Source organism: Capricornis sumatraensis, chromosome 1, assembly GCF_032405125.1.
Source record: "Capricornis sumatraensis isolate serow.1 chromosome 1, serow.2, whole genome shotgun sequence".
NCBI classification, from domain to species: domain Eukaryota; kingdom Metazoa; phylum Chordata; class Mammalia; order Artiodactyla; family Bovidae; genus Capricornis; species Capricornis sumatraensis.
Genome location: NC_091069.1, coordinates 62,825,497 through 62,851,907, shown reverse-complemented (window position 1 = coordinate 62,851,907; position 26,411 = coordinate 62,825,497). Strand labels below are relative to the sequence as shown.

Sequence of the window (26,411 nt, the reverse complement as noted above, 5' to 3'; positions counted from 1 at the left end):
GGATATTAGAGATTATTCCTTACTCTAGAAAATCTTTAGTAGAACCTATTTACTAGATTTAATAGGCTCAGATCATGAACTCCTTATTGCCAAATTCAAACTGAAATTGAAGAAAGTGGAGAAAACCACTAGACCATTCAGGTATGACCTAAATCAAATCCCTTATGACTATACAGTGAAAGTGAGAAATAGATTAAAGGGACTAGATCTGATAGAGTGCCTGATGAACTATGGACAGAGGTTCATGACATTGTACAGGAGACAGGAAACAAGACCATCCCCAAGAAAAAGAAATGCAAAAAAGCAAAATGGCTGTCTGAGGAGGCCTTACAAATAGCTGCGAAAAGAAGGGAAGCGAAAAAAAAAAAGGGGGAAGCGAAAAGCAGAGGGGAAAAGGAAAGATATACCCATCTGAATGCAGAGTTCCAAAGAATAGTAAGGAGAGATAAGAAAGCCTTCCTCAGCAATCAGTGCAAAGAAATAGAGGGAAACAATAGAATGGGAAAGACTAGAGAGCTCTTCAAGAAAATTAGAGATACCAAGGGAATATTTCATGCAAAGATGGGCTCAATAAAGGACAGACATGGTAGGGACCTAAGAGAAAAGAAAAGTGAAGTCGCTTAGTCATGTCCAACTCTTCTGCGACCCCATGGGCTGTAGCCTACCAAGCCCTTCAGTCCGTGGAATTTTCCAGGCAAGAGTACTGGAATGGGTCGCCATTTCCTTCTCCAGGGGATCTTCCCAAACCAGGGATTGAACCTGGGTCTCCTGCATTGCAGGCAGACGCTTTACCGTCTGAGCCACCAGGGAAGAAGAAGATACTAACAAGAGGTGGCAAGAAGACACAGAAGAACTGTACAAAAAAGGTCTTCATGACCCAGATAATCATGATGGTGTGATCACTCACCTAGAGTCAGACATCCTGGAATGTGAAGTCAAGTGGGCCTTAGGAAGCATCACTAAGAACAAAGCTAGTGGAGGTAATGGAATTCCAGTTGAGCTCTTTCAAATCCTGAAAGATGATGCTGTGAAAATGCTTCACTCAATATGCCAGCAAATGTGGAAAACTCAGCAGTGGCCACAGGACTGGAAAAGGTCAGTTTTCATTTCAGTCTCAAAGAAGGGCAATGCCAAAGAATGCTCAAACTACCACACATTTGCACTCATCTCACATGCTAGTAGAGTAATGTTTAAAATTCTCCAAGCCAGGCTTCAGTAATACAAGAACCATGAACTTCCTGATGTTCAAGCTGGTTTTAGAAAAGGCAGAGGAACCAGAGAGCAAATTGCCAAATCCGCTGGATCATGGGAAAAGCAAGAGAATTCCAGAAAAACATCTATTTCTGCTTTATTGACTATGCCAAAGCCTTTGACTGTGTGGATCACAATAAACTGTGGAAAATTCTGAAAGCGATGGGAATACCAGACCACCTGACCTGCCTCTTGAGAAATCTGTATGCAGGTCAGGAAGCAACAGTTAGAATTGGACATGGAACAACAGACTGGTTCCACATAGGAAAAGGAGTACATCAAGGCTGTATATTGTCATCCTGCTTATTTAACTTATATGCAGAGTACATCATGAGAAACACTAGGCTGGAGGAAGCACAAGCTGGAATCAAGATTGCAGGGAGAAATATCAATAATCTCAGATATGCAGATGACATCACTCTTATGGCAGAAAGTGAAGAAGAACTAAAGAGCCTCTTGACGAAAGTGAAAGAGGAGAGTGAAAAAGTTGGCTTAAAGCTCAACATTCAGAAAACGAAGATCATGGCATCTGGTCCCATCACTTCATGGCAAATAGATGGATAAACAGTGAAAACAGTGACTGACTATTTTTCTGGGCTCCAAAATCACTGCAGATGGTGATTGCAGCCATGAAATTAAAAGACGCTTACTCCTTGGAAAGTTATGACCAACCTGGATAGCATATTAAAAAGCAGAGACATTACTTTGCCAACAAAGGTCCATCTAGTCAAAGCTATGGTTTTTCCAGTAGTCATGTATGGATGCGAGAGTTCGGACTATAAAGAAAGGTGAGCGCAGAAGAATTGATGCTTTTGAACTGTTGTCTTGGAGAAGACTCTTGAGAGTCCCTTGGACTGCAAGGAGATCCATTCTAAAGGAGATCAGTCCTCGTTGTTCATTGGAAGGACTGATGTTGAAGCTGAAACTCCAGTACTTTGGCCACCTGATGTGAAGAGCCGATACTCAATGGAAAAGATACTGGGAAAGATTGAGGACAGGAGGAGAAGGGGATGACAGAGGGTGAGATGGTTGGATGGCATCACCGACTCAATGGATATGGGTTTGAGTGGACTCTGGGAGTTGGAGGCCTGGCGTGCTGAGGTTCATGGGGTTGCAAAGAATTGGACACGACTGAGCAACTGAACTGAACTCAGTAGAGTCATAATACTGTTTATATAGCAAGTTTAGTAGTTACTTTGAATGAGTTTATTGTCTGCTTAAGTTACAATTTTGAATCTTTTTCGGTTTTAGATCTGCTGATTTGGGTCCTACTTTATTGACAAGACCTGGACAACCAACACTTACCAGAGTGCCACCACCCATCCTTCCAAGGCCATCACAGCAGACAGGAAGCAGCAATTTGAACACTTTCAGACCTGCTTACAGTTCATTTTCTTCTGGATATGGTGCCTATGGAAATTCATTTTATGGAAGCTATAGCCCTTATAGTTACGGATATAATGGGCTGGGCTATAACCGCCTTCGTATAGATGATCTTCCACCTAGTAGATTCGTTCAGCAAGCTGAAGAAAGCAGCAGAGGTGCATTTCAGTCCATTGAAAGCATTGTGCATGCATTTGCCTCTGTCAGCATGATGATGGATGCTACTTTTTCAGCTGTCTATAACAGTTTCAGGGCTGTATTGGATGTGGCAAACCACTTTTCCCGATTAAAAATACACTTCACAAAGGTTTTTTCAGCTTTTGCATTAGTTAGGACTATAAGATATCTTTATAGACGGTTACAGTGGATGATAGGTTTAAGAAGAGGCTTGGAGAATGAGGACCTATGGGCAGAAAGTGAAGGAACCGTGGCTTGTCTTGGTGCTGAGGACAGAGCTGCTAACTCAGCAAAATCTTGGCCAATATTCTTATTCTTTGCCGTTATCCTTGGTGGTCCTTACCTCATCTGGAAACTGCTATCTACTCACAGTGATGAAGTAACAGGTAAGAGTAATAGAATGGGTTTAACAACCATGTAACAAGGATTTCCCTGGTGGTCCAGCAGTTAAGACTTCATCTTCCAACGTAGAGGGTGTGGGTTCAATATCTGGTCAGAGAGCTATGATCCCACATACCTCACAGAAAACCAAAACATCCAAACGGAAGCAATGCTAAATTCAATAAAGACCTTTAAAAAATGGTATACATCGAAACAGAAAATACTATATATATGTATAAATCTTAAATTTCAATAATAGCTTAGTTAATTAGCTTTTTTATATTCATTTGTATTTAATCTTTTGATTGAGTTATTTTTTTTTTCAGTTAAGAACTTCAAAACTGGAAGAGGAACAGGAAAAATATTTTGTAACTATACATGTTGATAATTTTTAAATAGATAAACTGTGGTGATCACTTCAGAATATATACAAATATCAAACAACTATGTTGTACACCTGAAATTAATATGATATGTAGATTATATCTCAATAAAAATATTAATTTGATTAGGAAAAAAACTGGAAGAGGAACATATAGCAAAAACAGACTTGTTGATTTATTCTTGGTTAGTTCAGTTTAACAGCACACATGACTTAACTGCTGTTCAGAAAGTACTAAACTTGATGCTGTAGAAGATACAGAGATAACATAGGAAATTAAACCCCTTATCCTTTTTAAAATGTACTGAGAGGGAAGTAAGTGAGGTACATATATAGGTAATTGTAGTGAGGCATAAAGAGTGTAAGGAGTATGACAGTTGGTGAGAAACACAAGATTTATGGAACCTTTTTTATTTGAAAGACATTGCTATGTATTTTGAGTATTTTACTCATTTAATTCTTACAACAATCCTAAGAGGAATTATCCTCATTTTACAAGTGATAGAACTAAAGTTCAAAGAAGTAGTTGCTCAGGGTCACATCTTTAATAAGCCAAAACCAAAATGAGGCATCTTTTGACTGTTAAGCCCCTATTCTGTCAACTGGTACAGAGTATTATCTCTATTTAGAATTGAAGCTGACATTTTTTGACTATTCGTATCTAGAAAGAAGTAGCATCTAAGTTAGATTTTGCAAAGACAGATACTGTTCCATCAGTTATGTAAGAAAAAAACAAGACTGTGAAGCAGATGAAATAGCTTGAACAAAAGTATATAGGCAGGAACTATAAGAATTGTTCATCAACTGTCCTATAATATTGGATAGAAGGATACTGGAAAGTAAGGCTGAGAAATTATATTGGAACCTAGAAATGGAAGATCTTAATTTCCACAGAGAGGAGTCAAAAGATGCAGCCTCCTGTAAGAGTAGGAAAGGATACAATCCAAGACAGGTGAAAAGGAGAGGTGATTTTTTAATCTGAGGCCAGAGAGGGAGCATGTGTCCATTAGTAAAGTTTTATTAGAACATAGCCACATTCATTCATGTGTGTTTTATTATGGCTGCTTATGTACTGAAAGACCAGAGTTGATTAGTTTATAACAGAAACCCTGTCTTTGTTGGTACTCTTGTTGCCTTGCACTTGTTCTACACACTGCATATCTCAGTATTATAACTTGACAGTGTATTGAGTGAGACATGTATTGTTAAACTGCAGTACATATTTTTTATTATGAGTGTAGACATGCCTCATGAGAAAGGAACAGTGAAGTATACTTTGAATGTCACACTTTGAAGGCGCAGTATTGTCTGGATTGAATAGTAGTGAATTAGGTGGCAGAAAGCATTGCATTTGTTATGCAGTGACAACATAGCTATGTTAAAGTGACACAGTATACATCACCATTCCCAGACTGAGCACTCATCACAGTATTCCCAACTAACAGGAAGTCAACAGTCAGAAAAATCAGAAAATTCAAAATGGAATATCTCATCAGAACAGAATTCCCTCACCCGAAAACAGGGTTGGGGAGAAGGAGCAAACAAAGAAAAATAAGCCTGCAATCAAAGTAAGTTTCTGAGGGGCTGCTTTGTCAGATTAGCAAGGAAATCTGTTTACCATTGGTTATTGCAACAGCCAAGGAAATATGTTCAGAGAAAGTAAACTTGTTTGAGACTATTAACATTCCAGGGAGAACAGTTTCTGGAAGAGTATTTGAAACAACAGCAATAGTCATTTTAAAACTAGGCAAATGGATTTACTTGGCTTGAATGGATTTACTTGGCTTATGAAGACCCAATAGATATTGATACTGTTCGGTAGTTTATTGGAAGAATCCTGTTGAGTTTGAAGTGATTGAAGATGTTGCCTCTGTGAACAGACTGCAGGGAACAACTACAGATGAGTATTTTTCAAAGCAGTTGGAAAACACTAATCCAACTTGAAGTTACATCTACAGAGATGTGTTGTAACTAATGGTAAAAATTTGTGTGTAACAGAAGACTGGGCAGGACAAAATTTACAGAATTTTGAATATATAGTTTTTAAAGCCTATAGTTATTCATAGTATTCTTCATCAGCAGGTACACTGCATAAAATATTTGAATTTATCATATCTTATTGAACTACTAATGTCAAAGATGAACTTCAGCCATTCTTGTGGACATAACTGTTACCAGTTCTGTGAATTTTTATCAGAAGAAGCTGAAGATACTGACTTGCCCTACAGCAGTGAGATGACTGAGCACTCGGTGGTTAAGTTTTATTACTGTTTTGGGAGGATCAAGGCCAAGATTGAAATTTTTCTGAAAAACAAGAATCACTATGAGCCACTATTAGAAAACACTAAGTGGCTTTAAAAATCAGTCTTTGCTGCAGACTTGGTAATCTTCTTAATGAATCCAACCTAAAACTGTAAGGCAAAATAGCAGTGGAGTAAAATTACTTTTACAACAAATATTGTTTGAATCACAAGTAATGTCACATTGCTTTTATACCTCATAGGCTGTCAAAAGTTAATGAAACAAGATTTCCGTTCGCACATTAATTAGCTGCAGTTACACTTTTCTGTGTCATTCTACAATTCAGAGGTGTTTTTGGACCTCCACACAAGTGTGGAGGAAATGTCCATATTTCAGAACCCATTTAACTGCCATTGAAGACCTTCCATTTAATGTTCATTTGAAAGTGATTAGTTTCTAATGAAATGGCATGTTAAAAGGTTAATATCAAGAGAACTTAACTTCTGTGCTATTCACCTTCTTAGGATGAATATGCTTATTAAAATCACATATTCAATGAATTGGCATTAGAATTTAGCAATGCATATCTTTGAAAAAACATTTCCAAAATGAGATACCTTAAATTTCATTACAAATTAGTGTCAACAGATGTATATTTGCGATTGTTAATAGATGATAGAAAATATTATCTTTGAACCCCAAATTAAATGAAATATTATCCTACCCCAAAAAGATTCCATTCTTTACAATAGATCTATATTACAAAAAAAGAACTCAATTATTATATTTTGAATTTTTCATAAAATGTATGGAAAATTTTTTTCTGTCATTTTATAAGAAACTACACAACATGTTAAATTTTGCCTCATGGCCTAAAAAGTTTAAAATATTTCCTATCAAAATTATTTCATTCTATTAAAAAAAATTGCCAACCCCTGGCTTAAAATAAGGAAACTAGAATTTGGAACTTAAAGAAAAGGAAAAACTATATAAAAGATATTGTAATAAACATATTGTTGATCTTACATAGTGTTAATTGTGGAAATTACTTTGTGGGACAGCTCTTCTCTTGGCAGATAAGTTTATATAGCTTGCAAACCACAGCCACTGGAATATCTTTTTTTTAACTTCCATTCATAGGGTCGCAAAGAGTCAGACATGACTGAGCGACTTGAACTGAACTGAACTGAACATAATCTTAATTCTTAATTTGGTTTATAGACAATACCAACTGGGCAAGTGGTGAGGATGACCATGTAGTTGCTAGAGCAGAATATGATTTTGTTGCTGTATCTGAAGAAGAAATTTCTTTCCGTGCTGGTGATATGCTGAACTTAGCTCTCAAAGGTAAGAAAACATGAATAAATGGGAATTACCTGTGTACTTTTAGAATTTGTAAATGTATTGAAAACTGCATTAAAGCATCGTGGGGGACAAAAAGGATCTTGGTCATTGTCAGTTAACTTAGAGGTAGTTACTAGAATTTCTTTTTGTCAGTGTAAACCTTTGAAATCTGGGGGAGTGGGAGAGAAATGTCTCAGCAAAGTTGTTCCAATATTTCACTGAGATAAGGAAAGATTTTGTTTATATGATCTCTTCTAAACTTAAAACATTTGAATTCCAAGTTAATTACCAAACCCAAAACATGAGGTAAGCACTAAATGTAAAGAACCTAATAAACCAAAGTAATTGCCTGGCATCATCTTAAGACATCCCTGTTGGTCTTTTGTTGCTGAGACTAGTGTTGCTTTTTTACTTGAATCATGTTTGCCTTAGAGACTTCAACATGAATATTTAGGAATTATTATCATAAAGTATTAAAGAACCTCAGCCAGAAATTTATAGACATTCAGGTTAATTTTCAGACCAGATTGCTAATAGTTTTTAATGGCTCCAAACAAAATGGCCTTTTCCTCCACTTAATGATCAGAAGTTTTATAGATTTACCAAAAACAAAAAATGATTTTTTGTATGTGTGTATTTGTAGGGATTGTTTTGCTATGAAAAGTCGCATTTTGTTGGTAAAGATACTAGTAACAATAATAAGAATGGTCATTTATAGACTGCTTAGTATGTACCAGGGGGGAATTCCCTGGCAGTCCAGTGGTTAGGACTCAGTACTCTAAACTGCCTAGAGCCAGGGTCCAACCCCTGGTTGAGGAACTAAGATTCCACTAACTGCAGAGTGGTCAAAAAAAGAAAAAAATAAATGTACTAAACACTACATATTTCATTTAAACCTTATAATAATACTGGGAAGTAAGTACTGTTATTATTCTGTTCCTGGCTTACACATGAGAAAACTGAAACTCAGAATGAGTGAGTTGTCCAGTGTTACCTAAAATGTAATGGAGATGTACTGTGAACCCAGGTTTATCTGACTTCAGAACCTGTAGTTTAATCCATGTGATCTGTTAATGGAAACTGCCATTTTATTGGTGTTAGTCACTCTTTACATAAGGAAGAAATATCTTCAGTGTTCAAATGATTAGTTTAATTCAGTAACTAGTTGAAAATCTTGGATCAAATTTGCTAAATCTCTGCCTCATCTCTTCACACACAAAACCTAGGCTTCCAAGAAAAAATTTTAAATAATGTAAATTTAAGAAAAATTCTGGCTGCTAGGTATTATATTCACGTTTTTCTTCTAGTCAAAATAGTGATTTACTTAGATTTCAAAACAATTCTTTCTTTTTAAGATTTATTGTTAGAGGAAGATACAGATAATTAGTTTTAATAAATTAAAAGTAAAGATCAAATGTGGATTCTTTCAATTATAATATTCCAGAAACATTTTATATCCCAGATTATTCTTCAACTAATAGTGCCTTTTAACACTTTGGCTTTGCTTCTTTATTCATTGCTAACATAGATAAGTTAGGGCATTTAGAACAAAATCAGTCACAGACATGGTTAATTTAACTTTTTTTCCTTCTTATAGAGAAACATGAAAATGTCACATTATGCTGGAATTACAGTTTTGAACTAAAACTTAACAGCTTTTTAAAGACATAAATAAAAATAGCACAATATTGTAAAGCAACTATGCTTCAGTAAATTTTCTTTTTAAATAGGTGGGAGTATTTAAATAATCTTTTCTACTTTAAGCTTAGAGTATTAACTTTTTGTTATGTGGCTGTAGGTAACTGAGGTCTTCAATTTTTGCCCACCTTGGGTTAAAATTAACATTCATTGTCCTTCAGGATTGTGAATCGTAATCACATAGAATGGATTTTTTTAAATTTCAGCCAAAAATATATAAAGAAAGCTGGCTTATATAAATGAATGTATCTATTTTCTATACTCACTCTAACTTATCAAGAAATAGTGAGATACTCATTCCTTAAATTTCAATTTAAAATGCGAAAGACATTGATGTTAATTTTCAGCTTTTGAGAGAACTGAATTTTTTTTCTCTATGAACGCACCAACTGACATAAACTTTATGTTCTTCAAGGCTGAAAAAAATTTTCATAAATACAAAATTAAAAAATGTTGTAAGAAGGGATCCTAGAATTGAGCCTAGTCATCTTGATTTTAAATATTCATGTGCACTATTTATTTATGAGTATACTATACTATGTAAGTATAACACAGATTTTAACATTTTGCTATCAATATTCTGTTGGACCTTCAAAGTATGTTATAATTACAAGGCTGTCTTTTCTTCCATCAGAACAACAACCCAGAGTGCGTGGTTGGCTTCTGGCCAGTCTTGATGGTCAAACAACAGGACTTATACCTGCTAATTATGTCAAAATTCTTGGTAAAAGAAGAGGTAGAAAAACAGTGGAATCCAGTAAAATTTCCAAGCAGCAACAGTCTTTTACCAACACAACACTAATTAAAGGAGCCACAGCTGCTGATTCTTTGGATGACCAGGAAGCTGCCTTTGAATCTGTTTTTGTTGAAACTAATAAGGTTCCAGTTGCATCTGATTCCACTGGGAAAAATGGAGCTAAACAAGATCTTTGATTTCATTGTTTGCCTGAAGTTGAACTATAGAGTACTTTTTAAAAATTTCTTCTTACAAAGAAATTAATCTACAATCCAATGAAAACATTTGTTAATGACTATTTAAGATGTTTTGCTGCTAGAAGTTATTAAAGTTGTACACTAGTATGTTGGTCTAGTGACCATATGGTTATGTTTTACGAGTTATTGGACCATGAGGATATTTGTTTAGCCTAGATTATAAGATTATGGAGACTATCATTTTCATCTTATTTGAAACCCTGTGTTTCTCCTGAAAGAGTAAGATTGATGAACTGTAGAATACAGTTTGCTATAGTAGGGATCACTAATACATTTTAAAATTCTAGTTTAATTGACTTGGAATCCTCAGGAATTGAGTGACTGCATGAGAACAGGCTAATTTTTCTACAACTTTAAATAAACTGAATAATAAAAATTTTCTGATGTGTATTACATCCAGTATTGGGTTTGCTTTAGACAGTAGTAAAATGTTTTCACCCAACAACAATTAATGCTATTATGTTTTATTGTATTTTTGAAAATTCTGTCTTAGAAAGGTTGCTAAAAGCATTGTGAAGGAAATGGTTCCAGGGTGATAGTTAGCCTGAATAGTTTTCCTTGCTAGTAAAAAGGCTATAATTTATCTTTCTTACAGATTGCTTCCTTTTCTTCAGAGGGTCATATGACTTTTTATATGTATGACTAGTTTTCATCCTAGGTGAATTAGAATTCTTAATCTGAAAGATTTACTTTGTTTTTCTCCAGCCTAGACTCAAGTTCTTTAAGTTTGCAACTCAATTCTAGCAGTAATGATTTTAAATCTTTTCACAGATTCTCTGCTTTTACCTATTAAAATTATTTTTTTAATTCCATATTCAGGCTATTCCTTAAACATTGAGAGTGTATTACATTAGGTACATATTTCTTTTAGGTTCAGTTTTTACTACTGAGACTATAAATGCTGAATTGCCATTTAGAATATGATAATATTATTTGACTTGTTTAGGAATGATTTTAGGTACAGTTAAATTTCAGTACACTGAATATTTCCCCACAAAATTGGAAAATTCATATACTTGCTATTATCATATTACAAAGATAATATCAGTTATACAGAGTATGAAAATATATTACAGATATTGTTGAAAACTTGAAATTATTTGATAAAGACTTTGATCTTATAGAGTTTATGTTCAACAACTAAGTAATTCTGGAATAGTTGAAATTAAAACATTCGGAACCAAGTATATGAATAATCAACATAGAATTTTACTAAATGCTTCTTGGGAAACTCTCTTTTGTGACAATATAGTAAGTAATGTATTATTTAAAATACAGTGTTGACCCCATGCAGAAAAAAGTAATAAAATAGTAAAATTGTTATCTAGACGTATTTTTCTAACACCTAGTTCTTCAGACCTTCCAGTTGAGGAGATTAAGTTACTTATATATTATTTTCCATTTGTATTCTACAGTTAGAGGTTCTGCTCTGCTTTGTTAGAAAGTCATTTATGGAAATTTTGTTCTTGAAACTAATTTTTTATAAAACAAATTATCAAATTTGATGTTGAGACATCTAAATTGAATGCAAGTAGAGGTAAAATTTTGAGTTGGTGCTATTTAGATTAGAAAAGGGGTCTTTATGATTGCTATTAAAGATGTATAGGGACAAGAGTATAGCACAAAATAAATGACAAAAACAATTTTACTTTTCTTATGGTTTTTTTTTGGTTAAGAATGCTAAATTGCAACATATATTTTATGTACATTATTTGTGTCTAAAAATTCTTTTTCTAATAATCTAGAAAAGGAATTTAGGAATAAGCAAAGAAATTTTGTAACCTTTCTTATCATGACAGTTTTAGGTTTCAATATTGTTATTTTTAGAAACTTATTTAAGGACTGCTTTGTAGAAACTTATTTAAGGACTGCTTTGTAGAAATTACAAACTGAAACAAAAACATTTTCAATTAAATACAATAATCACAAGTTAAAACAATAAAACAGGTTTCATTTAAATTTTTTTCTGATTGTAGTTTATCAGTATAGAAAGGAAAAAGGTAAGTTTTATAAATTTTCATGTTTTAACATTTTATTTAGGTATTTGATTTAGTCTATCAGTGTGTCATATAAATACTGATGTCCTTTATCTTGTGCTAAGAACAAATATTAAATGCAGTTAACATTTTATTTTTAATAGATTGTGAAGTTATTTTATTGGACAAATAAAAATATATTAAAGTTGATTGACATTTTCTGAAGACAAATTGTTAACTCTTTACAGGATTGCAATTAATGTAAAAGTCTGTTTTTCTTCATATCATTGTGTATATTAGCTACTGCAGATCCATGTGTCTTTTCTATTGTGATTAAAGAAAATATTGAATTTACACTTATATAAAAATTACCTTGAAGATGAGTTAACTCATTATTGACCAGGGAATTTTTGAAGAAACTAACACCTATGGCCAGCAGTTTTTATTTCAGCCACCCAAAAGTTAATTCTGTTATTTCACTAGCACCCTTTGGGTTATTACATCCAGTAGTTATATCTGACACACCTGTAAAGTCTCCAGCCCAGTGAGTTTTATTTTCACTCTCCGTATCAGAATCCATCACTCAGGTTTTTTTTCTTTTTTTTTTTATTCTTTTTTCTATCTGAATCAGAACTGTATTCTGAAGAACTATCATCTTCTGAGACACTAGTATATATGTCCCTGTATATATGTCCCTTACACAATCAGAGAAGAGAAAGTATCTACATAAAATTCACTGAAAAATGCTTCTTCCTCAAAATTTTATGAAATAAACTTGCATTTAAAATATACACAAGGTTGGAACAAAAACCCATCAGAGCAAAATGGGAATGATAATGACAATCATAAGTTGTATAATGAGCCCTTGATCAATTTCAAGCTCTAAGAACTTTTCACAGTGATGCTGATTATATCACTCTCTAAAAAATGTATTGATACATCTCCAATCAATAATGTATTAAAATAAGACCTCATAAAATAAATAAATTTATATTTTAAAAAAAGACCTCGGGTCTAGGTTTTGGGAGACCTAGATTCTAGTCTGGACAATACTTACTGTGAGATTTACTTACTGTAAGATTATTTTTCAGTTTCCTCATTGATAACATTGGTGATAGCTGCTATATCTGCCTCACATAAGAGTGCTTTTTTTAAAAAATGTAAATCAAAAGAGATTATGGCAGCTATATATTTTGTAATTTTTTCCATGTTTATTTAAACTTCTCACATCCTGTTAAAATGGCACAAGGTATTTATATCAATTTCAAATTTCATATTCACACAAAAAAGTTGAAATTAGTTCACTAGTACTTATAACTTTGCCTGCTGCTGCTGCTGCTGCTAAGTCGCGTCAGTTGTGTCCGACTCTGTGCGATCCCTTAGACGGCAGCCCACCAGGCTCCTCTGTCCCTGGGATTCTCCAGGCAAGAATACTGGAGTGGGTTGCCATTTCCTTCTCCAGTGCATGAAAGTGAAAAGTGAAAGTGAAGTCGCTCAGTCATATCCGACTCTTGGCGACCCCATGGACTGTAGGTAGGCTCCTCAGTCCATGGGATATTCCAGGCAAGCGTACTGGAGTGGGGTGCCATTGCCTTCTCCAACTTTGCCTGAAATGTAATTTTAAATTACTTTGCTGAATACCTGAACAGCCTAGAAAAATACAGTGGAATATTTATTCAACACACAGAAATTTTGTGTTTTAAGCATTGCCTTGAAGTATCCTTTCATATTGTATGTTGTTTTTATGTAGGTTATCTCATTTGGGAGAAGGAACTGTTTGTTTTAAATTAAGACAAATAAGTCATGAATCCTCTGGAGTACTTACTATATTATGCCCTATGAATAGTTTTTCACATTTAAAGAAGTAATGTTTTAAGTATTCTAACCTAACAGTGTTTCTCTCATAAATTCTTGTTTTTTAAGAATTTCACATGCTCAGAATTGACTCAGTTATTGATTACACTCTAATAATGATACCAGTATCATTGGTCTAGAAAATCTATAGTTTTATTCTGCTTCATTTTACCCTAATACTTTTTTCATCTGCTGCCTGCAATTCCATACTCTCCACTCTCTTCTGTATTTAATGTTTATCCTTCCAAGCCATCTTCTAAATGTTTCACATATTTCTTTAAAAAACTGATAACATTTATTTTGTATAACTTTCAATTTTATATGTGATATTATGGTATAAAACTCATTTTACTTCTAACTTTCATAAAACATTTGGATTTTAGGAACTATTCATCTTACTGTATATAACATGCTTTCTGATGCATATTATTCTGTTATATTCACATACTATAGCTTATCTTTTCCTCTAGTCATAGATACTCAGGTTATTTCCAGCTCTTCACACTTCTACAAACTTGTATGTTTCTTATGACTCTGCCCTGTAGTTTCTTTTTTATATATGTTCTAGAGTAGAATGGCTGGTGTTTGGAGTATATGCATATTTAATTTCAGTTAGTAATGCTGGATTGTTCACGTGAATGGTTGTACAATTTGCACTTACACCAGCAAGACATGAGAATATCGTTTCCTCTACATCTTCCGCAGCACTTGATATTTTCTGATTTTGTATAATCTGTATATGAAATTGTATGTTGTCTTAATCTGCATTATCTGATTACTAATAAGCCCACACATATACTTTTTTTTTTTAATGACTGCACTGGGTCTGCATTGCTGCGTGCATACTTTCTCTGGTTGCTGCAGTTGGGGTCTACTCTTTAGCTGTGATGTACCGGCTTCTCATTGTGCTGGTTTCTCATGTTGTGAAGCAAGGACTCTAGGCACGCACGCTTCAGTAGTTGTGGCATGTGGACTCGGTAGTTGTGGCTCACAGGCTTCAGAGCACAGGCTCAGTAGTTTTGGGGTGTGGGCCCAGCTGTCCCATGGCATCTGGGATCTTCTTGGACCAGATATCAAACACATGTCTCCTGTGTTGACAAGTGGATTCTTTACCACCAAGCCACAAGGGAAGCCCTGAGTATATACTTTTTAGTCATTCTGGTTTTCCATTCTATGGATTGCCTATACTTATAGACAGTGGATGGCCTGTACTTATATCCATTTTTCTATTAATTTTTCTCTTTCTTGTTGATTATAGTGCAAGAAATTCTATATTCTAGGTAATGTTTCCTTGTTAGGTGCACATGTTGGAAATAACTTAGGCTTGTCATTTATTAATTCTTTTCTTTGGTGTCACTGATGGAATAGAAAATTTTCTTCCAGTTATATTTTTTTAGGTCTTTGTCCATCAGTGTTATAGTTTTATATTTACATTTAATTTAACTGGAGTTTAGTTTTGGATATAATCAGTCAGTCAGTCAATTCAGTCACTCAGTTATTTCCAACTCTGTGAGCCCATGAACTGCAGCATGCCAGGGCTGTCCATCACCAACTCCCAGAGCTTGGTCAAACTCATGTCCGTCGAGTCGGTGATGCCAACCAACCATCGCATCCTCTGTCATCCCCCCCTCTTGCCTTCAGTCTTTCCCAGCATCAGAGTCTTTTTCAATGAGTTGGCTTCTTGCATCAGATGGCCGAAGTACTGGAGCTTCAGTGTCAGCATCAGTCCTTCCAATGAATATTCAGGACTGATTTCCTTTAGGATTGACTGGTTGGATCTCCTTGCAGTCCATGGGACTCTCAAGAGTCTTCTCCAGCACCACAGTTCAAAAGCATCAGTTCTTTGGCACTCAGCTTTCTTTATGGTCCAACTCTCACATCCATATTTGACTACAGGAAAAACCACAGCTTTTGCTAGGCAGACCATTGTTAGCAAAGTAATGTCTCTGCTTTTTAATATGATGTCTAGATTGGTGATAGCTTTTCTTCTAAGGAGCAAGCGTCTTTTAATTTCATGGCTGCAGTCACCATCTGCAGTGATTTTGGAGCCAAAAAATTAAAGTGTCACTATTTCCATTGTTTTCCCATCTATTTGCTATGAAGTGATGGGACCAGATGCCATGATGTTAGTTTTCTGAATGTTGAGTTTTAAGCCAGCTTTTCCACTTTCCTCTTTCACTTCCATCAAGAGGCTCCTTAGTTCTTTGCTTTCTGCCATAAGGGTGGTGTCATCTGTGTATCTGAGATTATTGATATTTCTCCCGGCAATCTTGATTCAAAGTTGTGCTTCATCCAGCCCAGCATTTCGCATGATGTACTCTGCATATAAGTTAAATAAGCAGGGTGACAATATAGAGCCTTGATGTACTCCTTTCCCAACTTTGAACCAGTTGGTTGTTCCATGTCTGGTTCTAACTGTTGCTTCTTGACCTGCATATAGGTTTCTCAGGAGGCAAGTAAGGTGGTGTGGCATTCCCATCTCTTTAAGAATTTTCCACAGTTTGTTGTGATCCACACAGTCAAAGGCTTTGGCATAGTCAATAAAGCAGAAATAGATGTTTTTCTGGAACTGTCACTTCTTCATTGATCCAGTGGATGTTGGCAATTTGGTCTCTGCTTCCTCTACCTTTTCTAAATCCAGCTTGAACATCTGGGAGTTCACAGTTCATGTACTATTGAAGTCTTGCTTGGAGAATTTTGAGCATTACTTTGCTAGTGTGTGAGATGAGTGCAATTGTGCAGTAGTTTGAGCATTCTTTGGCATTGCCCTTCTTTGAGACTGAAATGAAAACTGACCTTTTCCAGTCCTGTGGCCACTGCTGAGTTTTCCACATTTGCTGGCATATTGAGTGCAGTACTTTCACAGCATCATCTTTTAGGATTTGAAATGGCTCAAGTGGAATTCCATCACCTCCACTAGCTTTGTTCATAGTGATGCTTTCTAAGGCCCTCTTGACTTCGAATTCCAGGGTGTCTGGCTGTAGGTGAGTGATCAGACCATTGTGGTTATCTGGGTTATGAAGATCTTTTTTGTATAGTTCTTCTGTGTATTCTTGCCACCTCTTCTTAATATCTTCTGCTTCTGTTAGGTCCATACCATTTCTGTCCTTTATTGTGCCCACCTTTGCATGAAATGTTCCCTTGGTGTCTCTAATTTTCTTGAAGAGATCTCTAGTCTTTCACTTTCTATTGTTTTCTTCTATTACTTTGCATTGATCACTGAGGAGGGCGTTCTTATCTGTTCTTGCTGTTCTTTGGAACTCTGCATTCAGATACCTTTCCTTTTCTCCTTTGCGTTTCACTTCTCTTCTTTTCTCAGCTATTTGTAAGGCCTCCTCAGACAACCATTTTTGCCTTTTTGCATTTCTTTTTCTTGGGGATGGTCTTGATCACTGGCTCCTGTACAATGTCACAAACCTCCATCCATAGTTCTTCAGGCACTCTATCATTCCTAATCCCTTGAATCTATTTGTCACTTCCATTGTACAATCGTTAAGGGATTTGATTTAGGTCATATCTGAATGGTCTAGTGGTTTTCCCTACTTTCTTCAATTTAAGTCTGAATTTGGCAATAACAAGTTCATGATCTGAGCCACAGTCAGCTCCTGGTCTTGTTTTTGCTGACTGTATAGAGTTTCTCCATCTTTGGCTGTGAAGAATATAATCAAAGAATGTAATATAATATACCTCAAGAGCAGATGTCAGCCTGGCTCATGGGCTCTGGGATCCAAAACTATTGAATATAGTATGAGATATGAATTCAACTTATTCTCCAGCTAATCATTAAAAGGGTTATTAATAAAACCACTCTTCTCTCACTCTAGAGGAAAATTATTTTGGATTTACTTTGTTAGCACTATTTCCTTGAAATTGTGGGTTAAGATATATAAGGAATGCCTGCTGTTTATCCAGCAGCATATATTTGGTTGCAAAAAGCACAGGCTTTGACATTTCTGAGTAAGATAGAACTGGTAACCAAGCTTGCGAGGAACCCACCCTCAGGGATTTTTACACCATAGTGGTTTCTGTGGCATATGCGGCTTGCCTAAGGTGGATGCCAGGTTTACTGTACTGTGCCCTTTCTGGCAAGCTAAGTGACCTTAGTACCAAATTATATCCTTTTGAGTCTTGTGAGTATGAATATCTGCTGGGCATGAAGAGTAGAATTGTAAGGTTGTCCTAACACCATCTGTTAAATCCATTTTTCACCCATTTCACTACATACCAATTTGTCATAAACATGAAACTTGGGGCTCTCTGTTCTGTTTATTGATGTCAGTTCCTTTCCCAGTTTAACATTGTCTTAATATAACTTTGTAATATGTCTAAATAGCTGAATCTTTTTGTTCTACTTTGATAGAATTAACTTTTGTTGATTTTAATTTTTTTAGTATCCTTTTAGTCAAGTTCCCAAAAATAAGCTGCTGCAATTTTTATTGAAATTGAATTTGCAGATTACTTTAGAATTAACATTTTTATAAGGACAAATCAGGGTCTGTTGATCTTGTATTTGTAGCTTTGATGAATGCTTTTTAGTTCTAAAGTTAGTGATTCTCTTTGGTTGTCTATGAAATACAAATAATGAATTTTATTTCTTCCTGAAAGGCCTTATACCTTTCTTTCATTTTGACTGTTTTGGCCAGGTTGCCAGTCTCTATTTGACAGATCTGTGGTAGCAGACATTTTTATCAAATTTCTACTTCAGATTCTAAACTTGCTCTGTTAAATGCTATGTTTGCTGTAGGTTTATGCTAGTTAGTCTTTTTCAAAAGAAGTTCCCGTTTATTGATATTTTATATATGCCTTTTTTCAGGTGTTTTTTTGTTTTCACCTTTAGTTATAGTAATATAGAGAATAACATTGATTTCTGATATTGAGCTATTCTTGCATTCCTACTCGATGTTATTTTTAATGAAATGATTTATCAAAAATACACATATAAATGAGTATGGTGGTTTAGTTGCTAAGTTGTGTCCGACTCTTGTGACTCCGTGGCCTGGGAACCTACCAGGCTCCTCTGTCCATGGGATTCTCCAGGCAAGAATATTAGAGTGGGTTGCCACTTCCTTCTCCAGGGTATCTTCCCAGCCCAGAAATCAAACCCTGTCTCCCGCACTGCAAGGAGATTCTTTACTGACTGAGCTATAAGGGAAGCCCATAAATGAGTATGCTGCTGCTGCTGCTAAGTCACTTCAGTCGTGTCCGGCTCTGTGCAACCCCATAGACAGTAGCCCACCAGGCTCCCCTGTCTCTGGGATTCTCCAGGCAAGAACACTGGAGTGGGTTGCCATTTCCTTCTCCAATGTATGAAAGTGAAAAGTGAAAGTGAAGTCTCTCAGTTGTGTCCAACCCTCAGCGACCCCATGGTCTGCATCCTTCCAGGCTCCACCATCCATGGGATTTTCCAGGCAAGAGAACTAGAGTGGGGTGCCATTGCCTTCTCCGATAAATGAGTATAGAAGATGATTAAAAGTGGAGTATTATGCAGAAATATAACTGTGTTCAGAACGCAGAATTGCCACTATTTGATGAGGTGTCCTAGAAGAATATAAGCTGAAAGTGGGCTCTGGGTTATGGTCTGGCCTCATTTTCTCGATATTTTACAAAAGCCTTTTCTGGAGAAAGTCATTGAGCTAATACTGGGAAACCTAGGGTTATCCACATTTTATGTACTGGGTTGGTGGGAAAGATCGTTTGATTTTTCCATACAATAGTACAGAAAAACCCAAACCAACTTTCTGGCCCACCCAATATTTTGAAAGATGTGCCAGCACCTAGAACTAGATACCTGCCTGTAACACAATCAGGAGGATTGGGCTGCTTAGGCTTTTCCACTTTTAAGCTTCTGGTGGCTATCCTTCAGCACTCAGAAGTAGGTCAAAGCAGAACATTTGTGTGTTCTTGAAAGATCCAGGGAGCAGAAGGAAAGAGCTAGACCATCAGCAAGCCAACTTAGGTCAGGCTAACCCAAGCACTGTGAGATATTTTTTAAAATATGGTACCACGTAAGAAAGCATTATGTTGAAGTATCGAGTCACTCTGCACAAATCTGAACTGGCCACTCTGTTTGCCTGGTACAGTTATCCTGGATTTTGTTTTTATTTTCCTGAAGAGTCCTATGATCTTTCTATTTCTATACCCTACTCTTATGTCTTTCTTGGTTTATTCTCTTTGATGTAAAGCACATTTAGCAGCTTCCTGAGAAAGGCTCTATGGGAGATGAAGTATGGGTCCTTGAATGTCTGGAAATTGTCTTTAATTCTGCTTTCGGTTTAAATAATAGTATGATATAAAATTCCAAGCTGGCTGTTGTTTTCCGTTAAAAATTTGAAGGGATTTCTCTGTTGTCTCCAGCTTCCATTGTGACCACTGAGAAGGCTTGAAGCTGTTTTGATTCTTGTTCCTTTATATGTGCCCTATTTTGTTTTTTGTTTGTTTTCCCCTCTAGAAGCTTGTAGAATCCATCTGAGGATATTAATGATTGTAAGTTACTTTGTTTTCAGGTTTCTATTTTGCTACGTAGTCTTTTCCCCCCTGTATTACTGTGTGTCTATTTATGTTTTATCTCAATCACAATAAAGATTTTCTCTCAGGTTTCTGCTGAACCTTGGTTGTCTGCTTATGTTTAAGAATAAGAGGCTGAACAGCCGATTGAAGGCTTTGAGCAGACAGGCAGGGTTTGTTGTCAGTGAACTTTGTGTTAAAGCCAATTCAGGGGGCATGACGTAGGATTTGCTAATATTTCCCTGATTTAAACATTCTATCCAGTCTCAGGCAGAGTGACCCACCAAACTTACAGAATGGTCAGAGAAACAGACCAGAAAGCTCTTCAACTTTAGATAGGTAGGCAGCTCCAATGAGAGAGTGGAAAGCTGCATGTGTATGGTTTCTCCTTCCAAACTCACCATTCGGCTGAATCACTCCTCACCTAAGAACCTGCTGGTAAGAGAGAGGGAAGGAGAAAGAGGCACCAGTGTTATAGAGAAACACTGCTATGTGAAAACAGAGAGTAGGGAATTGTGGTAAATTGAACACTGTGTTAAAAGTGAATGTATATTTTAAATTTATATTTGCTTGGGGGAGGTCTCTTTGCTGTTTCTAAGAAAATACATGTAAAAATCTCCAGTTGTTGATATATTCTCATGGTTTTGTCAGTTATTTTATGTATTTTTGCTACCTTATAAGTTTTGTACTTAGCATGCTTTCTGTTTTTGTTTTTGCTTTTTAATAGATCAGATTTTCTTCTGCAGGTTTGTAAGCTATACATTCTATTTTTATTCTCATTGTGGTTATTTCTAACCATATTTATGATTATCTTTCTCTACCAGTATTTAAAGTTATCAACATGGGAGTCTTACAGTAACACAGAAGTATTGACAGTCATTCTCCCTCCTCCCCCCACACATACACTTTACCTGTTGTCTCTCTGCTCCTCATCACCCACGTTGATATCACTTAGAGTGTTTATCCCAGTTAATTTTGCATTTTGAATATTTGCTAATTGAACAAATAACTTGTCTGAGGTTGCTGTTTATTTCCTGTATACATTTTATCCATTTATGTGTTTAATCATCAAATTAGTATAATCACCTGGTTTTAAAAACACGTAAGGAAATAAGAGCAGTGAGTGACTTGCCTCACTCCAAAGTCCAGATCCCAGAATCAGTTGTGTTTAACTCCATACTATTGTTTTTACCTTCTTACTTGTAAGTAATGTGCTCACCTTGCTATTTTGACTTACCAATGTTAGAGGTTATCTATTACCCTCTCCTTCCCACCCTCCATGGAGGATTTGACTGCCTTTACTACTATCCCACTCTTCCTCGCACCCCTCGTCCTAATATTATTTTAATTTTTAGTCAATTCCATTCAGTCGCTCAGTCTTGTCCGACTCTTTGCAACCCTGTGGAATGTAGCACGCTAGGGTTCCCTGTCCATCACCAACTCCTGGAGCTTGCTCATGTCCGTCAAGTCGGTGATGCCATCCAACCATCGCATTCTCTCTCGTCCCCTTCTCCTCCTGCCTTCAATCTTTCCCAGCATCAGGGTCTTTTCCAGTGAGTCAGTTCTTTGCATTAGGTGACCAAAGTATTGAAGCTTCAGCTTCAGTGTCAGCCCTTCCAGTGAATATTCAGGACTGGTTTCCTTTAGGATTGACTGGCTTGATCTCTTTTTGATCTTGCACTCTAATTTTTAGTCAAGTCACTGAAAATGTTTGCATTATTGTGACCGTGTAAATATTGTTTCTTTCTTCCCTGTTGGTCATTTCATGTATGACTTTCTGGTTTTCCCGGTATTGCCACTGCCTTGCTTATTTGCCTCGTTTCTGTGTACTGTGCCTGGCTACAAGTTGTGATGCCTAATGCTTTCGTGCTGGGCCTTTCAAGAGTTCTGCAGTGTAAACAGCTGTCAGAATCCCTGTAGGGAACAAGGTATAAGGAAGGTTGAGAAGTGCTTGCAAACGGGACTCTCAACGAGGGCTGAACATTCTTGCAAACGAGATGTTCTGCCCAGTGTAGGGAACTAGGTATAAGGAAGGTTGAGAAGTGCTTGCAAACGAGACTCTCAACCAGGGCTGAACATTCTTGCAAATGAGATGTTCTGCCCAGTGTAGGGAACTAGGTATAAGGAAGGTTGAGAAGTGCTTGCAAATGAGACTCTCAACCAGAGCTGAACATTCTTGCAAACGAGATGTTCAGCTAAGAATCCTCTGTTTTTTCCCGTGGGAAAAGAACATTTCTTGCACACAAGGATGTTTCTCTGATTCCTCAAAAGGAACAGACCCAGGGACAAAACGGATTCTAAGTTGATAAGGAAGTTCCCCAAAACAAAGTCTTAGCTGCAGTAAATAAGTCAAGGTAAAGGTTATCTCGCCCTGCGCCTGCGCACTGTATAGTCTCTGAATCATAGTGCTTGGCAACATGCCCTGTAGGTTGTGCAAGGGATATAAAATAAAGCAGCTGTAAGAAGCAAGTGTTAAAATACAAAGATTCAAACCACTCTGCAGTGTTAGTGTTTCATTCCGTCGCCAGCAAATCCCAGTCTCAGGTATAATTTCATCACCTCTGCTAAGTCAGTTACCTCACATTCATTTGCTTTTTTACTGCTTCTGAAAGTCTCATTGTTGTCTTCTCTTTTATGCTTTGACTTGGTTTAATACCTTTGATTCTTTTATTGTCGTTTTGGGGGAGATTTTGAAGGGAAAAGAGAATAAGGTGAATAGTTAATCTCTTGTATTTAACTAGAAAACAAACTAGTTTTCTCTAATCATGTTTTATACGCCCTTGAGAGACTTATCCATAGTGCTGTCCACCCCACTTCCCTCCCCCTGTTCCGTGTTGAACTCAATTCATTAAGAGGTTTTTCCCACCACCACCCACCCCCCCATCAAAGCAACTCTTCTTGAGGTCACTAGTGACCATTACACTGCTTTCCAGTGACCAGTTCTGTGTCTTTGTTCTACCTGATTTACAGGGGCACAGTTGATTACTTCCTCCTGCTTGAAAATCTTTTTTTTTTTTTTCCCCTTGGCTTCCAGGACACCATACTCTTCTGCTTTCCCTGCAATATCATTAATCTCTTCTTTTTCAGTCTTCATTGCTAATGTCTCTTCATATCCCCTACCTCTAAATATTGAACGGCCTCAGAGTTTAGACCTTGGACCACTATTGTAAACTTACTCACTTCCCTGATGAGCTTAACCAGTTAGCCAGTCTAGTGATTTATGATGCCATATGTTTTGATTCTAGAGTTTGTATCTCTTCTTTTATCTGAATTCCAAAATCATGTATCGACCTGCCACTTCACTATCTCCACTTGGTATCTTCTAGGCATCTTAGGTTTAGCATGCTTAAAAATCCTGATTTTTCTTTCAAAACCTATTTCTTCTCCATTCTGTGTCAGTAAATGATAACTCTGCCTTTTTGTTTAGGCCAAAAATTTTGGAATCCTATGTTTCTCTTTTTTGTTCATACCCCATATTGTCAGGAAATCCCATTCATTTTAACTTTAAAATAGGTTTTGCATTCAGGTACTCCATCCTCCACTGCCTGCTCTCTGGCCTAAGCCGCATCATCGCTTGCCTAGATTATTGTGATAGCCTTTTGGCTCTGCTCCTGCCTTTACCTCACCAGACCTATAGTCTGTTGTCAAGAGTGGACCAGAGTGATCCTTTTTAAAAAAAAAATCTTAATCATTACACTCCTCTGCTGAAAACCCTTCAATGGCTTCATATTTGACTCAGTAAAAACTCAGAAGTCCTTATATTGGCCCACACAGTATTAAGCTATCTGACCCTCTAGTCTTTGCCTTCTGCTTCCCTCGCAAGAGCTTCCGTGGTGGCTCAGATGGTAAAGTGTCTGCCTACAATGTGGAACACCAGGGTTCGATTCCTGGGTTGGGAAGATCCCCTGGAGAAGGAAATGGCAACCCACTCCAGTATTCTTGCCTGGAAAATTCCGTGGACTGATGAGCCTGGTAGGCTACAGTTCATGGGGTTGCAAAGAGTCAGACACGACTGAGCAACTTCACTTCACTTCCCTCACAAGAGTCACATTGGCCACACTTGTAGTTATTTCAGTACTTGAGGCATGCTTCCCATAGGAGCTTTGAACATTGTTTTTCTCATGTCTGGAGCATTTTTCTCCTGGATATCCTCAGGGCCCTCTGCACCTTTCTGGTTATTGCCCAAAAGTCATCTTCTCAGTGAGCCCATCCATATCACCTATTTTAACCTGCAGCCCTTTCTGTCTCCCTCTGCATTCCCTTATCCTCCTGCTTTTTTTTTTTTTTTCCTTTGCAGCACATATTATGTATCCTCCTGCATCCCTATACTTGACAACAGTACCTGGCAAATTTAGGCACTCAATTATATTGAAAGAGTGAGTGGATAAATTGTAGTAGTAATTGCCTGTTCCTAATACTCTCATTAATGGCAAAAAGTTTCACTCTGAAAAGAGCATAAGTGACTGTTATGAAATTAACAGTAACATTAATAGTAAACAAAATCAGTTCAAGGTAAATTAATGGCTTAAATTCATAACTACTAGCAATCCCTAGATATGTATAGTTCATCAGTTTTGTTCTTTATACTACTAATAGACAGTAATAAAGATTTAAATACATAGAAACATCAAACTATATGCCCTTTATTATTTAAATTTTGTGTAATTTAAATTTGGTTGATTTTTAAACACAAATAATACATTCATAACCTAGCATACTTGAGGAAATCTTAGTTTAAAGCCAGCTTTATGAAGCTTCAGTTGGAAAATACACCACAGAGAAAAGACTCCAATCGTTCAGATAGCATACACTTTTTAGATGGCATAATTAGAATTGATACTGTAATTGCCCCCAGCAACTTCATTTTATGTATTGTATTCAGCATACATTTGATTTTAGGATCTGTGGATCTTTGGATGCATCTTTAATCAATTCTGGAAATTTTACAATTATCTTCTGTCATCTGTAGAATTCATATTAGACATATGTTTAGTCCTCATCCTACCCTTTATATCTTTGTCTTTCATATTTTTCACCTCTGTCTTTTTTGCTGCAATCTGGTTAATTTTTCATGTATGTAGTATTTGCATGTGCAAGTATGCTATGTTAATGTCGGCAAGAACTCCAGATCCTGCAGTCCTTCGAAGTTAAAATGCTTGTTGTTTGTACTGACTCTCATGCATAGTATCTGGCCTCTTCACATTTATGGTCACCTTTATTAATTCATTCTTTGTTAATCTGTAAATTCTGCAGGCCAAATCTGGTCAAGGCTTAATTGTAAAGAATTCACTTCTGCTGCTGCTGGCATAGAGGCATCATTATTTGGGGGCCATTTCAGCCCTTTCTTGAAGATCCTGAGTGAGAGTAGTTCATTTCCCCTCACCCTTACTCTACTTCTGAGCCCAAAGCTCAGAATCCTCACAGCTAAGTTTCTCTGGGCAGGGGCGCTCATACCCCTCGCTTCTGCCTGGACTTTCCTGCCCATTTTGATTGATTTTGCCTCTCCCCCTACTTCATATGAGATCAGTACTGCTCTCATGCATGTGTCTGAGCCAGAATCTGTCTTGTTGAACAAGAAAGTCTCATGTGTAGCCCACCATAGTGCCAAAAGTAGAAGCCCTCTACAATTTCCAGACTCTTATAGACAGTTATTCCAAATGTTACATTGTGAAATATCAGATATATCTATGTTTTTGTTTTCTTTGAGACTTTTTCATAAAACTAATATTTTACTATAAAAATGAATCTTTACATTGAAATTAACTGGGACACTCAATATCTCCAGTGGAACCTGAGGAGAAACAAGAATGAAGAAGAGCTATTAATAGTGGAAAGTAAACAAAGCATAATTTCTATTGTAAACTTAATAAAACCAGCAAGCATGTATATTTCATCTTATTTTTCTCATGTGCTGCAGATCGTCACAGATCTTTAAATTAAGACAAACATTCAGGGGCATTCCTGGTGGCTCGGTGGTAAAGAATCTGCTTGCCAATACAGGAGACACAGGTTTGATCCCTAATCCAGGAAGATCTCACGTGCTGCGGAGCAACTAAGCTCAATTTAGAGCCGAGAAGACACAACTACTGAAGCCTGTGTACCCTAGAGCCCGTGGTCGCCCACACGAGAAGCCAGTGCAGTGAGAAGCCCATGCACTGCAACTAGAGAGTAGTCCCTGATTACTGCAACTAGAGAAAAGCCTGAGAAGCACTGAAGACCCAGCGCAG

General features: G+C 36.6%; 1 protein-coding gene and 1 non-coding gene across 2 annotated transcripts in view; one reads left to right on the top strand and one right to left on the bottom strand.

The window, feature by feature from the left end:
• The window catches only part of PEX13 (peroxisomal biogenesis factor 13), a 33,664-nt gene extending 21,603 nt beyond the window's left edge, over window positions 1-12,061 (top strand). Inside the window, exons 2-4 of the mRNA XM_068973174.1 lie at window positions 2,503-3,197; window positions 7,037-7,162; window positions 9,492-12,061. Coding sequence (XP_068829275.1) covers window positions 2,503-3,197; window positions 7,037-7,162; window positions 9,492-9,790 — 1,120 coding nt within the window. The 3' untranslated portion in view covers window positions 9,791-12,061. The remainder of the gene's footprint in view (window positions 1-2,502; window positions 3,198-7,036; window positions 7,163-9,491) is intronic.
• TRNAC-GCA (transfer RNA cysteine (anticodon GCA)) lies at window positions 739-810 on the bottom strand. Its single transcript has one exon. It is a non-coding gene; the product is annotated as a tRNA-Cys (tRNA).
• Window positions 12,062-26,411: the final 14,350 nt, after the last annotated feature.